At 41.4% G+C, this 16647-nt stretch overlaps 1 protein-coding gene across 1 annotated transcript; it reads right to left on the reverse strand.

Annotated features, from left to right (window-relative positions):
- Window positions 1–2336: 2336 nt before the first annotated feature.
- On the reverse strand, window positions 2337–15531 carry LOC100445078 (glutathione S-transferase A2). Its single transcript, XM_002817001.5, has 7 exons — window positions 15445–15531; window positions 9875–9991; window positions 8265–8316; window positions 6956–7088; window positions 4886–5027; window positions 3604–3735; window positions 2337–2727 (listed from the first exon to the last, which is right to left on the reverse strand). The coding sequence occupies exons 2-7, from the start codon at window positions 9959–9961 to the stop codon at window positions 2605–2607; spliced, it is 669 nt and encodes a 222-aa protein (XP_002817047.4). The 5' UTR covers window positions 9962–9991; window positions 15445–15531; the 3' UTR covers window positions 2337–2604.
- Window positions 15532–16647: the final 1116 nt, after the last annotated feature.

Genomic DNA, 16647 nt, shown 5'->3' on the forward strand with positions numbered 1-16647 from the left:
AAGTGTCCCATAAAAATTTCTTAGCAGTTTGTTTATTTTGGTCAGCATGCAAGCAGGGTCCTTACAAAGCATGTGAGGGATATGAGTCCATTTTTTTAAGAAATTAATGAATGAATACAGACAGGTAGAGAGTGTGGGGGTTTGTGAGTTCTCAAAGCCCAGTCTCATATACCCAGGTTCTGGAGGTGCATAGAGCTGTGCATGGGTCTGTGCAGATGTCATTGTCCATTGGTGATGAAGCACTGGGGACCCAGCAGGCCAAGCCCCACACCATGAGCTCACAGTACAGGGGAGCAGACACAGTGGCCCTCAGGTGTTATTAGAGGTGAAGGGGTGGCCTGCTCCTCCGCACCTGCGGGTATTTCTAGTCGGGTGGGATGAGAGACTGAGAAAAGAAATAAGACACAGAGACAAAGTATAGAGAAACAATAGCAGGCCCAGGGGACCGGTGCTCAGCATACCAAGGACCTGAGCTGGCACCGACCTCTGAGTTCCCTCAGTTTTTATTGATTTTTATTTTCATTATTTCAGCAAAAAGGAATGTAGTGGGAGAGCAGGGTGATAATAAGAAGGTCAGCAAAAAACATGTGAGCAAAAGAATATATGTCATAATTAAGTTCAAGGGAAGGTTCTATGACTGGACGTGCACGTAAGCCAGATTTATGTTTCTCTCCACCCAAACATCTCAGTGGAGTAAAGAATAACAAAGCAGCATTACTGCAAACATGTCTCACCTCCCACCATAGGGCGGTTTTTCTCTTATCTCAGAATTGAACAAATGTGCAATCGGGTTTTATACCGAGATATTCAGTTCCCAGGGGCAGGCAGGAGACAATGGCCTTCCTCTATCTCAACTGCAAGAGGCTTTCCTCTTTTACTAATCCACCTCAGCACAGACCCTTTATGAGTGTCAGGCTGGGGGATGGTCAGGTCTTTCTCATCCCATGAGGCCATATTTCAGACTATCACATGGGGAGAAACCTTGGACAATACCCTGCTTTCAAGGGCAGAGGTCCCTGTGGCTTTCCACAGTGCATTGTGCCGCTGGTTTATTGAGACTAGAGAATGGCAATGACTTTTACCAAGTATACTGCTTGTAAACATTTTGTTAACAAGGCACATCCTGCACAGCCCTAGATCCCTTAAACCTTGATTTCATACAACACATGTTTTTGTGAGCTCCAGGTTGGGTCAAAGTGGCTGGGGCAAAGCTACAAATTAACAACATCTCAGCAAAGCAATTGTTTAAAGTACAGGTCTTTTCAAAATGGAGTCTCTTATGTCTTCCCTTTCTACATAGACACAGTAACAGTCTGATCTCTCTTTCTTTTCCCTACAAGAAGCTCACTGAGGCTCTGTGGAGGGCAGAGGACAGCCCAGCGCTCCTGGGAAGCAATGAGGTAGTGTGAAGTGTGTCCACTGCTAAGGAGCTTGCCAGGCAGGGCTAGCAAATGCACCCAGGCAGGAAGGCAAGAGGCCCCACCATGCTCAGAGAGTTGACTGGGCTGAAGATCAAGGGGTGAGGACAGGTGTGAGGATGCATTTTATATGCAGTCAGGATTCACTGAAGAATTCTGTGATTTTTTTTTCCAACTTGCATTTTAGAAAAACTACTCTGGTTGTAAATGGAGAAGAGACTAGAGCAAAGTGAAGCTGCAGGTAGGAAGCCTGTGTGTCTGTCTGCTCCCTCAGCCACCTCTGCCAGCTGTAGGGAAGCTCCCTCTAAGAGGAGGAGAGCTCAAATTGTGGAAGCCCAGGTGTCCTGGGAGAGATTAGCATTACAGGACCAGTATGGGGGTGGAGCTAGAAAGCACTCCTCATCTAAGCACTCTGGCACAATGACACACCAGGGAAAAATGATTTTGCATATAGTTATATGTATGTAATTCACATATACCATCTGTATCTTGGCAGCCCATGCCTGAGTGGCACTGAGGGAGCTGAGAGAAGGCTCATGCCTGGGACCCCACGGCGACTTAAGGAGCAGAGTGAGGATGAGCCAGGAGCACACACACTGTAAGGGACAACAAGGTGGCCTGAGAGAATAGGGTGAGTCTGTTTGCTCTTCAATATTTCCTCATCTCCTAGAAAACTGAGGAATCCACAGCAGACAGAATCATTGTTTTGCAAATGCATCAGAAAGAATGCTTTTATCAGAAATAAAATGACTGTTCAGGAAAAGAAGAAAATGTGTTTATGCCATTACCCAGGATGGTAACTCTTCTCCTGTGCATACCTGAAAATGTCAGGAGCGCATTTCTACATTGACATTTTAATAGATTGTATGACAAATGTTACAGGACAATTCTTGGAAAAGTCAAACAAACCACACAATGTATAGTTTCCATTTTTACTGAATTTGTAATTCCAAGAAAATTGTTGGCTAGGAGGAGATTGGAAATCTGAATTCACATCAGATCCTAATGAGAAGAAATCAATTTTAACTAAGTGGGCAAATAGGAGTTGTATTATTTAATTAGCATATAATTTGAAAGAGTTCATTAGCTTCACAACAGGCACCATCAACACTTAGGTAAAGCACTTTATTGTTGCAAAACTTTAGAATATTGGTCTTGCATGTTCTTGACCTCTATGGCTGCTTTATTAAAACCTGAAAATCTTCCTTGATTCTTCTAAAGATTTTGCATCCATGGGAGGCTTCCTTGGACTGCCAGGCTGTAGAAACTTCTTCACCATGGGCAGGTTGCTGATTCTGGTTTTCAGGGCCTGTAATCCACAAAGCACAGCCTCACTAAAACAACAAGTCAAGGGCTGACACCACCATTAACATAACCCAGGGAATCTGAGTCCCTCCTGCCAAAGACCAAGTAAGTCGCTTCCACTTGGGTGAAGGCAGAAACAGACACCCAGTGAGAAATGAAGAGAAGAGGAAGAACATGTAGCTCACTTTATTTTCCCCAAAGATGTCTTGAAGTTTTAATCAGTTCAGTCATCTCTATCTTTCTTCTTACATATTAATCCTGTAGATTAGTGACTCTTGTATAAGACAAGAAAAACTAATGTGCTTGTGTGATATCAGCACAGACCAGTCTCTAAGCAGAAGTGAAAATATGGGAAAATGAATTGGAAAGGAAAATGTTATAGAAAATAGTAAAGACAAACCATGGGACCACCTTTTCTCAGTGAGAGATACATTGTGGGGGCAGAGTGCTGGAGAGCTGTGCAGAGAGGAACACAATGTCATACAGCAGAAGCCAGAGCCCAGGGAAGAAACCAGATGGAAAGGGCTCTGCTCAGACTGACTCAATGTGGGCACATATGGGATAAAGGACATCACAGAGAACTCAGGAACAAAAACCACATTGAAATAGAGGGATGGGGAGCCATACTGGGCCCTGGGTCCTTTCCATAATAAAAGGCAAAATACTCTTTGTGGGGCAGCATGCACCACGCATTTCTTTTCCATAACAAAAGTGTTTTCATTCCTCAAAATTGGAGCCTGGAAGCTCATTTTGGAGAGCTTGGGGCACTGAAGGCCTGGAGAAGGCTGGGGTCAAAACTTGTTCAGTTGTAGGGCCCAGATACAAGATCCCAAGATGGGAGATGTGGGGCTGCCTCTCTGAGGACTGTGAAATGGGTCACCTTCAGCAGAGGGAAGCTGGAAATAAGGCTAGAGTCAAGCTCTTCCACATAGTAGAGAAGTTCCACCAGGTGAATGTCAGCCCGGCTCAGCTTGTTGCCAACAAGGTAGTCTTGTCCATGGCTCTTTAAGACCTGGACAATGGGAGGAATCAGATCAGGAACACATGCCCACCCAGGCTGGGACCCCTGCTTCTTTCAGAGTCTCTCCACCCTGACTTTCCCCACCTCTGCTGCCTTACTGCATGGGTGCAGAAATCCCAAGCTTTCTCCACGTTATCTGAATGAATGAGATAGTAAAAAGTGTAACTCTACTCACTCCTCAGTTGTAGCTCAGGCTCCCATTTTCTCTTTTCATCCACATCACTGTGGCGTCTACACCACCCATGCAGCTTGCTTCTTCCACATGGGCCAAGGGCTTAGCACCTGCCACTGCATGTTCTGTCTGCCCCAGGCCCTACAGTGTGGAGCCCTCACATTCAGGACATGGCTTTACATTCTGCTGTCTCCCTCTCCAATCTCCCTTGGGCAGCTACTCCACCTTCATGACAACACTCTTCTCCCAGAAGGAGACTATTTCAGAGTCTTCATTTCTCCTTCTCTGCTCTCCTCATTCCCTGCTCTATCTCCCTGGGATCTGTAGGAAACCTGGGTGAACCTGAATTCATCATCTTTCTTACAGCATCGACTCTGGTTCCTAAACAGCATTATGTTATAATCTGCAAGCTGAAGCATTTAGGAGTGAATTGCACTGATGTCTGCAACTTACTAAAAAATGCATTTTATAGAATCTTCCTGTGCATCCCACAGTCACTCTCCTTTTAAAAAATACCCATCCCTGAAACACTGCAATATTCTCTGGTTGGGCAATTGGTCTCCTGTCTTCCTGCATATGGCGCCAGAATGTTTTCTGATGGATCACTTTCATCACGCCCCTGATCAATCAAAATCCATGGAGTTCCATAGACTGAACAGCAACCTCTAGTGTGGTCCAGAGCCTTCCACAGCCCACATTCTACTTATGAACACGAAGTTTTGTTGAACAGATAATTCCATGTTGGGGTTCAGTAAATTAAAATTTTACCGGAAAATTATAGCTTGGGTATAAGTGATACAATTGTTTCTCCAAGTCTATTTTCATAAAATGCCTTGAGAGTCAGAGTGCTGCATTGGTGTTCAGGAAGTCTCACTGAAAGTGAAGGTCAGTGCCCCAGGAATGCCCAGCCACTATTTTTCTACTGGCCTCTAAACTCAGTTCCCCAAAACACTGAACAGCTTCACTTACTTTTTCAAAGGCAGGGAAGTAGCGATTTTTTGTTTTTTCTTTGATCAAGGCAAGGTTGGCACCTTGTTCCTCAGGTTGACTAAAGGGCAGAAGAAGGATCATTTCACCCAAATCTGCTATACCTTCTATATACATATCAATCCTGAAAGACAAAAACAACCAAATGGTCAAATATCTTTTGCCCTAGATTTTATAGGTTTATAAAAACCTAACAGAGTAGAGTATCAGGTGATGGCAAAATAATTCACCTCCGGTGAGCGCCTTTTATAGTCTAGTCATTATGCTCTGAGTTTTACAGGTATATTAACATTTATCTCTTAAAACAACCTATCAAGGTAGATAGATCTCCAAATTGTGTTACATGCATGACCTAATACAGGTAAAAAGAGCATCGGTGGTCACAGTCAACAGAGAAATTGGCGGAATCACTGCCAGTGCCTACTGATGCTGTGCCAAGATTTATCATCTCCATTGTGGTTTGTTCTGTGCATGAACTTAGTGTGAGTCAAATGGCCAAAGACCTGCTTCCTAAGTAATCCTAACAGAGTCCGTGGCACAGCCATCTCAGTCATATTCCTTGTCCTCTCTCATCATTTTACACCATCCAGGGCTGCTTCTATGCCCCATATTTGCAGTTCTTCCAATTACACCCATGAAACACATTTCCACAGCCCTCTCCATGTGCTGTTGCCCAACTCTAGCCATGTGTGCCTTTCCTGAGACCCCACCTAAGAATCCCCTTCCCTGGTGAAATTCTCTATAAAGTTACAATCAGTGCAAACTTTTCTTCTTTTGTGTCAAACTGGAGTTTCACAATACTTTTTTAAAAAAAGAGCTTTATTGATGCATATTCACATACTATAATTGCCACCAGTTATATTATACTATTGAGTGGTTTTTAGTGCACTCACAGAAATCTGTAAAAATAACTACAGTCTAATTCCAGAATTATTTTGGTCACCCTGATAAGGACATCTGTACCATTAGCAGTATTCTTCATTTTTCTCCAAGCCCCACTCCTTTAGCCCCAGGCAACCACTAATCTACTTTCTACCTCTATGGATTTGAATATCTGGACATTTCATATGAAAAGAATCCTATAATATGTGGCCTTCTGTGTCTTGTGTATTTTATGTAACATATCTTTATGGTTTAACCGTCTTGTAGCATGCATTCGTACTTCATTCCTTTTCGTGACCAAATATCTTTCCATTGCATGGCTAAGGCGCATTTTTCTCCTCCCTTTATTGATTGATGGATATTTGGGTTGTTTCCACTTTTTGAATTCTGTGAATATTGTTATTTGCATTATTCACTTATGTAAAATACATAGTGTGGATGTATTTTCGATTGTTTGGGGATATACCTGTTAGAGGAACTGCTGGGTCATTGGTAATACCACATTAAAGTTTTTGAGGAGCTGCCAGCAGTTTCATTCAGGATTTATTTGGAATCATGCAGTCTCATCACAACAGCAAGGAGACCCCTTGGCTTTGCTGGTATTGAATCCATCTGGCTGTTTCAGCCTTCTATCCATGTGTCAAAGTAACCCTAGCATCCTTGGTGCCAGCTTCTACTAGCGCTGCTCAAGTATTCCAGTTGATATAATTGATTGGTAATTTAGGTTCCTGGTCATCATACTTGGAATTACTGGGACCTTAGACTCGGCTTCTTTGCAGCTTTCCCTCCCCAGTCCTTCATCTACAGACTCTCACATATTCTACGCCTGTCCTAAGCCATTGGCCAGGGTCCAGCCTCTGAAATCCTGAGCACCTGGAAACATGATTCCCCATCTTCCTCAGTTCATTGGGTTTATGAGTATTTGGAAACCTTTGTCAGGGTGCTGTGTCCATGGACTGCATCCTCTTCTAGACTCACCCTCACCTGAACCCTCCCCATGTTCACTGTTCCCTCATCTCCATGGGACTCTGCAATACTGAACCTCAGCATACATACCCAAGGCCCAGCCTGCTGCTGGTCTTGATGCCCTGCCATGGTCCTACCCACTCAAGGAAGGACCTAAATCACTCTGTGTTCTCTGTGGATGGAAGAACAGAAAATATACCATACAGGGCTCTCTCCTTTATGTCTTTCCCATAGAGATTGTATTTGCTGGCAATGTAGTTGAGAATGGCTCTGGTCTGCACCAGCTTCATCCCGTCAATCTCAACCATTGGCACTTGCTGGAACATCAAACATCCATCTTTAGAAGGGAGAAAAAAAAGGAGAGTGAAATGTCTATGAAACTCACCCTTTCAGGATGAAAAAAATGGTTGTGGAAATGACTAAATTTGTAAAATGAAAAAGAAATTACTGCTTGGTAAGATTTCACTTGAAACAACTTTTTTTTTTTTTTTTTAGGCAGAGTATCATTCTGTTGTCCAGGCTGGAGTGGAGTGGCATGATCTTGGCTCACTGTAACCTCTGCCTCCCAGGTTCAAGCGATTCTCCTACCTCAGCCTCTCAATAGCTGAGATTACAGGCATGCACCACTGCACATGGCTAATTTTTGTATTTTTGAAGAGATGGGGTCTCACCTTGGCCAAACTGGTCTTGAATTCCTGAACTGAAATCATCCACCCACCTCAGCCTCCCAAATTGGGATTACAGGAGTGAGCCACTGCACCCAGTCCAAACAACATGTTTATAAGGCTTCCTGTAGTTCTTCTTTTTCTTAAGAAGCTTCCTTTTACTTTTTATCCATTTATTTCATGTATTTTTTATTGCCCCTCCAGATACATAGTGGGACTCTTGAATTTTTTGTGTTGATTTATCTTCATGGATATTTTAGGAAGAGGTTGGGACAAGTTACAGTAGGACGGGCAACAAGATGCCATTTAAAACAGGACGTCCCCAGAGTAAGTCTCATGGTGTTTGTGACATTTAAGGCAGGTTCTGAGAGGTTTTTATGTAAGGGTCCCTTTCTGTGCTCTTCAAAGTCTGCGATATTGCTACAGTGTTACCTTGTCCCACCCCCCACATGAAAGAAAAAACTCAAGACAGTGGCCACTTCTATTCCTCCTCCTTTTGTCTAATGCATGTTCTTGCATGTGCTTGGATGGGGAGGGCTGTATGGGATCCTGTGCTGATGACCACCGCTCATTCACGGTGCCCCAAGCATGAAAACAAAGAAGGGGCTTTCTCAGGGTGTGGGAGATGATTCATCTAGCAAATACTCTGAGAGGTCTGGTCCTTTTAGCCTGGAGAGAGTTGCCAGACTTGATCAAGGAACCACATCCCTTCCATTTTAACCACTTTCTCCCTCTGCACCATGTACAAATACCACACCCCACACACATAGACATTGCTGGCTGCACAAACCTCCCTGTGTACCTTCTGCTAGATACCCTCATCAGAGGAACTTAGAGATTGATCTTACCATTTCTTAACTTGTCCAAATCTTCTGCAGATTTTATAAATTTCTCTTCAAACTGGAAGCAGAAACAGTAAATATGTTCTTGTTAGTTCATTCTATTACAGAGTTGTGAACTTCAATGGCCTCTATCTGGTGCATCATTTGGAGAATATAAGATTTCTGAGTTTGGCAGGGTACACAGAGGGGGCTGGTCACGGCCATTTGGAAATTTAGACCTAATTCATTCAGAAAAGTGCATGGGTCACAGCACACAGCTGCTCAATCTTCTAGTTCACTTCACCTCCACCCTGATATGAATGTCTATGATTAGGTCATGTTTTGAGAGGGGACATCACTGGAGAAAAGGCACTGAGTAGTTAGTTCTTCTAGTTATGGTGTTGTCATATCTTAGGAAAGCCTGTGTCTCCAAGTGAGATCAGACCACAGCCTTCTGTGTCCCCAGCATGAGGCATGACATGGGCTAATGTCCATCAAATATTCTGCCACCAAGGAGCCCCTACTGTAATTTGTATCACCCCACTTCTCAGGAACCCTGCTAAGGGTGAAATAGGTCACTGCTGTTGCACAGCTTTCACACTTGCAACTATAATTTTCTCTTCTGAAGTACATGAGACACAATAGGGTAAAATTCTCAATTTAATAAAGGAATTAGAGTCCCACACTAACATTATTTTTAAGGAAAACCTCTGGTTTCTGATGTGGTTTTGTGGCATTGGGGAATGCTTGTGTGTTCTAGAAGCCTCCTCCCATCATTTTAACCATGTGTTTATTTCTCTGCATCCTCACAGACACGTAGGCTGCCCCAGGGCAGGGACTGTGTCTGTCTTGCTCACTATATCCATGACCGAGTACAGAACATGGAATTAATAAGTGCTCAAGCAAATAATTGCTGTGAATGTAGTCAATCTTCAATAGGTAGTTTGTTACAATCCACTCCCTTCCATCTCTCATTTGTAGTTTGCATTTTACTTCTAATTACAACCATTTTTTAATATTATGCATTTTTATTTTTTTATTGTGGAAATTATGAACATGAATAAATATAATCAGAAAAGCATAATGATTCTCCTTATACTTCTCACCTAGAATCAATAATTATCAATCAAAATCAATATGGTTTCATCTATATGCCCACCTACTTCTCCTCTTGTAATAATTCCAAAGAAATCCCAGATCCATATGATTAATCCTTAAATACTTCAATGTGTTTTCCTAAAACACATTAACTATTCTAAAGACAGCCATAGTACATTATCACACGTGAAATATTAACAATAATTATTTCATGTTCTCAAATATTCAATCGATATTCATGTTTCTAATTGTTGTATAAATGCCATAAATTATTTTTTACAGTTTGTTTAAATTCTAATCCACTTAAGTTCTATGCACTTTGTGATTAGTGTCTTAAATGTATTTTAATATGTATGCTTTTAGAAGAGAAGAAATTTTAAGAATTACTAGGTCAAATCTGTTCATCTTTTTCTTAATTACAGTCCATTTTTATTTAAGGCACAATGCTTCAGTAAGTAATCATCTCATAGTTTCTGTGGGAAAAGTATGTGATAATGCTATTGTAAATCCAACTTAGGATGACCTAACTCAGAACCTACCTCTACTCCAGCTGCAGCCAGGAGCCACCGGGTGGACTCCATTCTGCCCCGTATATTGGAGTAGTGGAGCTTGGGCTTCTCTGCCATGGTAGCAGTTTCCTGGAGGTTTCTCTAAGCCTGAATGAATGAATGAATGAATGAATGAATAATTTAACCCTAGAATCAAAAATGTACTTTAGGATGTATGATTGAAAACCACAAACAATGCTGAAGAAGAACCTGCCTTCTTCATGACTGTGTTGGAGGAGTTCCCAGAACGTTTTCTTGGCTCAAATTGTTACCCATCAGTGGCCACCCTCAGATTCCAGCAAACCAGTCTCAAGTTTTCACTGTTTAACTCTGAATTTTCTTGGCAGCCTAAGAGGTGAGAGTATGTGGTGATAATACATGTATAGGAGTTAATGGGAAGAGGAAGAATTCAAGAACTAATATTTATTGAAAACTTCCTAGTGATCCTTCCTCAATGCTAGTTGCTTTCAATATTTTATATCTTTAACCCTCCTTATAGTCCTATGAAATGGTTATTATCTCCATTTTTTAGTTAATGAAATGGAACATCGGAGAAATACAATGTTCACAGTCACACTCCAGTTGGTGATGGACGTGAATATCTATACCAAGGACTAAAATGAAGTCACGTCTGGAAGCCAGCTGGGTGAAGGCCCTGGGAACTCATGAACTGGCCATGAAACCACAGGATGTCACTGACAGGGAGGACCAGCTGGGAGATAAGTCACTCTTCAGCTCTTGGGCTGTGAGACTGCATTTGATCAAAACGAGAAATTAGGCCTCAGACTTGTTTAACTGTAGCTAGAAGATCCAAATTCTTTCAACAGACAGAGATTGTTAATCCCTTGCTTCTTTTGGAATTCTGTATCCTAACTCTATGGGGTGCATTTTGTTTTATAAGCTGGAAGAAGAGATGTTGCTGCATTAATTTTGCAATATGGAAGGAGCTAGCATTTGTTCAACGTCAGTCACACACTGGTCATTCTTCTAAACTTCTCTTTGTTTTATCCTACAAAAATCACCTAAGGTTATTGTGGTTGTTATTCTCATTTTACATTTGAGGATACTGAGGTTTTTAAAGTAACTTGCTCAGGGTAAATGATAGATCTGGGATGCAGGCTCACTGCTGTTAAAAACCAAAGACTGAGTCTTAATTTCTATGTTAGTGTTTTTCAAATATGCATGGTAATCTTTCAGCAGATTATGAAATCCCATTACTTTAAAAAATAAATAGAAAAGAAAAGAATAGAAAATATCAGTGAGCATGACATGTTGAAGGGTAAGTAATGTTTCATGAGTTGTTAGTTTCAGTTATTTGTATACTGTGTGTATGGAGGTTTGCATGTGTGCATGCTCACTTGGTCATTGTAAATGGTTAGAGACTGGGCTCATCAGTGAAGTTTGATAGCCCTTGCTCTATCCCAGGCTGTTTGGGAGGTGGAATATAGCAGAGTATCAGAGAATGAAAACCAGTGGCTGCAGGGACAGATGCAATTAATTGTATCATGAATGTGAATGGAAAGACACAGGACTCATTGAAAGAAGGAGTTCCAGTGCCAGGACTTAGGAACAGTTGCATTTTCTCACCAAACCCCCAGCTCTGTTATTAAACATTAAGATTCTTCTTGCAAGTTTTGTGGTTGTTGAGTGTGGAACAAAAATATGCTTGCCTTTAACAACTAATGTATTTATTTGTTATTATTATTATTTTTTGAGACAGAGTTTTGCTGTTTTTGCCCAGGCTGCAGTGCAATGGCGCAATCTTGGCTTACTACAACCTCACCTTCCCAGGTTCAAGTGATTCTCCTGCCTCAGCATCCTGAGTAGCTGGGATTACAGGCACATGCCACCGCACCCGGATAATTTTGCATTTTTGGTGGAGACAGGGTTTCAGCATTTTGGCCAGTCTGGTCTCAAAAGCCTGACCTCAGGTGATCCACTCACCTCAGCCTCCCAAAATGCTGGGATTACAGGCATGAGCCACTGCACCCGGCCTCACCTAATGTATTTCTAAAAAAGTATGCATGATTTAAATTAGGCATCAAAATCTTTTAAATGTCTACATTTTAAAATATGGGAGTCAATAGTTTAACCTTTGGAAAGTAAAGAATTCTTTGAAATCATACTGAATCAACTCACCTGTTTTGTAATGAGATATTTTGACATTGTACTTTTTATGATAACTCCAGGAGTAAATTAAAGTAACTTGGGAAATGGAAATAGCATAATTCGGCAGAATGGAAGGGAGAGTGAAGTTCACATGAAAGTGTACGGTGTGCTTGTTTAATTGTTATGGACTAGAGTTCACAGTGTTGTAATTCCAATCCCCAAAATAAACTCTCTTAGCCATTGATTGAGGATCATGTTTCAAAAGGAAGTGAAATTTTATCTTACATAATGTTTTATCACAACACTCCTGCTGATAACTAACATATCACTTTCTCAATGTGAGGTTTCCAAGGTCAGGCTAAGACTGAGACATAGGTTACCATTGAGCTTTGTTGGGTCAACAGAAAATGAGAACCAGAGAGCTCAAGGATTTGCCATGGGTCATACACACATGCTCCTCATTCATGGTCAATATCTAGGGAGTGTGTTTACCTTCTGCAACAACCCTGGGAAATGGTTTCTATTATCCTAATTAAAGATGGGCACACTGAATTTCAGAGAGCTAAAACACCTGTCTCATGGTGCACACTTGGTGAGTGTTGGGTCAGCCTGAACTTCTGATTGCAGGTCCAGAGCTTTTCCACTCCACCTCGTAACCTGGCTCTCAGCTCCTGTCTGAGAAGTTGTTTTATATTTTCCTATTCAATGTATATTAGCCAAATAAATGTTGGAAAGAGAGGGCAAGAGGAGAACATCTAATTCCTGAGTTCCTCCTGTTAGCAACTTTTCAGGGGCTTGCTTGGAAGAAAAAATTAATAAAAGCATGCCTTTCTCTACTTTGACAACCTAAAAACCAGAGTGAGTTGAGGACTAGTATAATTACTTTACATAAATAATTAATTTACATCAATTAAAAAATGGGCTTGTTTTGAAAGGAATATAAGCTCTCATATTTCCAGGAGTAAATTAAAGGGGTTACATCTCTGAGGTGGTCCCAATGACACTGTTTCTTATCGGAGAGAAGGGAGAATGAGATAAACCATGACTCCTCCCATTATCAGATTCATAAACACAGTAGATTGTTTAATCTCTGAGCCTCAATTTTCTCTTCTTAGAATAGAGATAGTTATTTCCACTTTTGAGGGTTGTTGAGAAAGTTAAGTGAGATAATGTACAAAAAATTCATAGTAGGAACTCAACAATGGGTGTTTGCTATGGTCCTAGTGCTTGGAAGATGGGTGAGTCTCTGGACACACTGAGTAGCCCATGGATCCTCTTTCTTTGATCTATCTATCCATCAGTTATTTTACCTATAGGCAATCTATGTATATGTATCTATTTATAATCCCTGTCTACCCATCCATGTATGTATTATTTTATATATCAATTGTTCTATGTATCTATGTATCTGTAATCTGTCTCTTCGTCATCTATTATCTATCTTCTATCCATTTCTCTAGTTCTCTATATTTTGTCCATAGAACTCTAGTAGGAATAAATTTTTATATGAATCCAGACTTATATCAAATCTGTCAAATGATGGCTCTCTGTTTCTCTCTCTCTTTGGTTTTTAGCCCCTGTACAGAGGTCAATGATATTCACTAATGAATCCACCTGGATTAACAGGAAGTTTTCAGTGAATGTCCAAGCAGTGGGGCACATCAGTAACAACACCTTGCTTAGCCCCATGAGGTCATGTAGTCCCATGGTTCTCAACCAGGGGGATTTCGCTCCTCTGCTCCAGAGGACATTGAGCAAGGGATAGAGACATTTTGGATTGTTACATCTGCAGAGAGGGAGAGGGGGCTACAAATCAGATAGGTAGAGGGCAGGGATGTGTGGGGAAAAGAAAGAGAGATCAGACTGGTACTATGTCTATGTAGAAAGAAGTAGACATAAGAGACCCCATTTTGTTCTGTACTAAGAGAAATTCTTCTGCTTTGAGATGCTGTTAATCTGTAACCCTACCCCCAGCCCTGTGCTCACAGAAATATGTGCTGTGTTGACTCAAGGTTTAATGGATTTAGGGCTATGCAGGATGTGCTTTGTTAAACAAATGCTTGAAGGCAGTATGCTTGTTAAATGTCATCACCACTCCGTAATCTCAAGTACCCAGGGACACAAAACACTGCGGAAGGCCACAGGGACCTCTGCCTAGGAAAGCCAGTTATTGTCCAAGGTTTCTCCCCATGTGATAGTCTGAAATATGGCCTCATGGGAAGGGAAAGACCTGACAGTCCCCCAGCCTGACATCCATAAAGGGTCTGTGCTGAGGAGGATTAGTAAAAGAGGAAGGCCTCTTTGCCATTGAGATAAGAGGAAGGCATCTGTCTCCTGCTCGTCCCTGGGCAATGGAATGTCTTGGTGTAAAACCCAGTTGTGTGTTCCATCTACTGAGATAGGAGAAAACTGCCTTAAGGCTGGAGGTGAGACATGCTGGCTGCAATACTGCTCTTTAATGCACCAGATATGTTTATGTATGTGCACATCAAAACACAGCACATTTTCTAACCTTGTTTATGACACAGAGACGTTTGTTCACATGTTTTCCTGCTGACCCTCTCCCCACTATTATCCTATTGTCCTGCCACATCCCCCTCTCTGAGATGGTAGAGATAATGATCACTAAATACTGAGGGAACTCAGAGACTGGTGCCAGCGCCGGTCCTCCATATGCTGAGTGCCGGTTCCCTGGACCCACTTTTCTTTCTCTATACTTTGTCTCTGTGTCTCTTTCTTTTCTCAGTCTCCCATCCCACCCAACAAGAAACACCCACAGGTGTGGAGGGGCAGGCCACATCTTCAGGGATGCTTAGAAATATCCTAGAGTGGGCAGGACAGATCTCCATTCAAAGAATTACACAGTTCACAGCAACAGTCAGAGCCTCTTTCTTAGCTATCCTCTAGATTTGCCATGAGTTGGTAGTACTCCAGAGACAGAATATGACTTGTCATCAAGCTAATTAGTGGCAGAGGCTCAACTAGAATCTAGTCCTTCTAACATTCAAACTAATTTATTCTAATTATAATAAACCTTAGTTTTGAATTTTCACAGCCAATATAGAATTACAGTGTCACAATTTACAATTGTGTGTTGACTATATATATATAAAGAAATTTTTGCATACATTGCCACTTCTTCCAGCACTGATTGTTCTCAGATTGTTTAAACTGCTACCATTTCTTTTTTCTCCTCATGTCATTGTTTCCCATACCATTAAATGCAGAGGCCCTGGTTTTCTAAATTCTTCATTTTTACATTTCTGTAAAGATGTATCCAACAGAAAAGAAATAAACAATTCTTGAACTGTCACCCAAACACACCAAGATGGCACGATATGAGTAAAAACAGATTTTTCCTTGTGCTAAGGACACATATTAGCATATTTTTCTAGGAGGATAGAGAGGAGGGTGTGAGGCAACGTAGAGAGATTTATAAGATCAGTACTTACTTTGTTAAACGCTGTCACCGTCCTGGCTCGACAACTGAATTCCAGTTCCTAATGTATTTATAAGCACTTTGTTCCTCTCAATAGTTCCCTCCCACTGAAAGAAGCATCAGGTTAGGGAAAAGCAACTCCCACACATTTCATGGCCAAGGGGCCACCTACTGGATTCTAAGACATGAGGCAAGTGATCTGTTTATCAGAAGAAACTGGTCAATATGTTCCTTTTCAAGGTTGGCAATTAAAGTTTAAACAACACACTTCACCCAGATTTTGCTCTTTTTGCAAGTCAGCAGAAACTGGCTTTTTAAAGATGCTTTTTTTCACGAGTTGGATGCAAAGACTAGGGCAACTGAAAAATCTCTATTGTGAGCATAGCTGGGAGGGGATGTCTGTGAAGGGCAAGCTGATGCCACCCTTTTCTTACTGGGTTGCCAAATAAAATATAGGACATCCATGTAAATGTGAATTTCAGGCAAACAATCAATAATTTTTAGTTATAGCTATGTTCCAAACACAGTATGGAACCTGATTATACTGAAATATTATTTATTGTTTATCTGAAAATCACATTTAGGTGGGTACCGTGTATTTTATCTGCCAAATCCAGAGACCCTATTTGCATATGCTATCCTCTTTGTGTCACTCAAATTGCCCATAATATAACAAGTCTGAAAGTATCTATCACCTGGATTCATCAATTGCAAATAATCTTTCTTCATCTATACCACGTAGGGGGTTATGTTGGCCCCCAAGAAAGACAGGTCCATATAGAAATCCCTAGATCCTGTGAACTTGATCTTATTTGGAAAAAGGCTCTTTGCAGATGTAATGAAGTAAAAGAATTTGAGATGAGATCATCTTGGTATATCTGGATAGGCCCCAAATCCAATAACAATTGTCCTCACAGCAGAGAGAAGACACAACACACAGAGGGTGAGGTGCTGGAACACAGAGGCAGAAATTAGAGTGATGTGGTCATGATCCATGAAAGTCCAAAAAGGCCAAGAGCCCCCAGAAGCTAGAAGACGCAGGGAAGGATTCCTGGAAATCACTTCTAATTCAAACACGCTGGCACAATGACACACCAGGGAAAAATAATTTTACATATAGTTACTTATATGTAATTCACATATACCATCTGTATCTTAGAAGCCAGGCCTGAGTGGCACTGAAGGAACTGAGGGAAGGCTCATGCCTGGGATCACA

This window comes from Pongo abelii, chromosome 5 (assembly GCF_028885655.2).
Source record: "Pongo abelii isolate AG06213 chromosome 5, NHGRI_mPonAbe1-v2.0_pri, whole genome shotgun sequence".
In the NCBI taxonomy this organism is placed as follows: Eukaryota; Metazoa; Chordata; class Mammalia; order Primates; family Hominidae; genus Pongo; species Pongo abelii.

Coding starts and splice junctions, on each gene's coding strand:
- LOC100445078 (XM_002817001.5), bottom strand. CDS start 9,961: ATGGCAGAGAAGCCCAAGCTCCACTACTCCAATATACGGGGCAGAATG. Junction 7,089..8,264: donor TTTGGACAAGTTAAGAAATG/GTAAGATCAATC, acceptor TCCCTTCTAAAG/ATGGATGTTTGATGTTCCAG. Junction 2,728..3,603: donor CCAGCTTCCCTCTGCTGAAG/GTGACCCATTTC, acceptor TGTGGATTACAG/GCCCTGAAAACCAGAATCAG.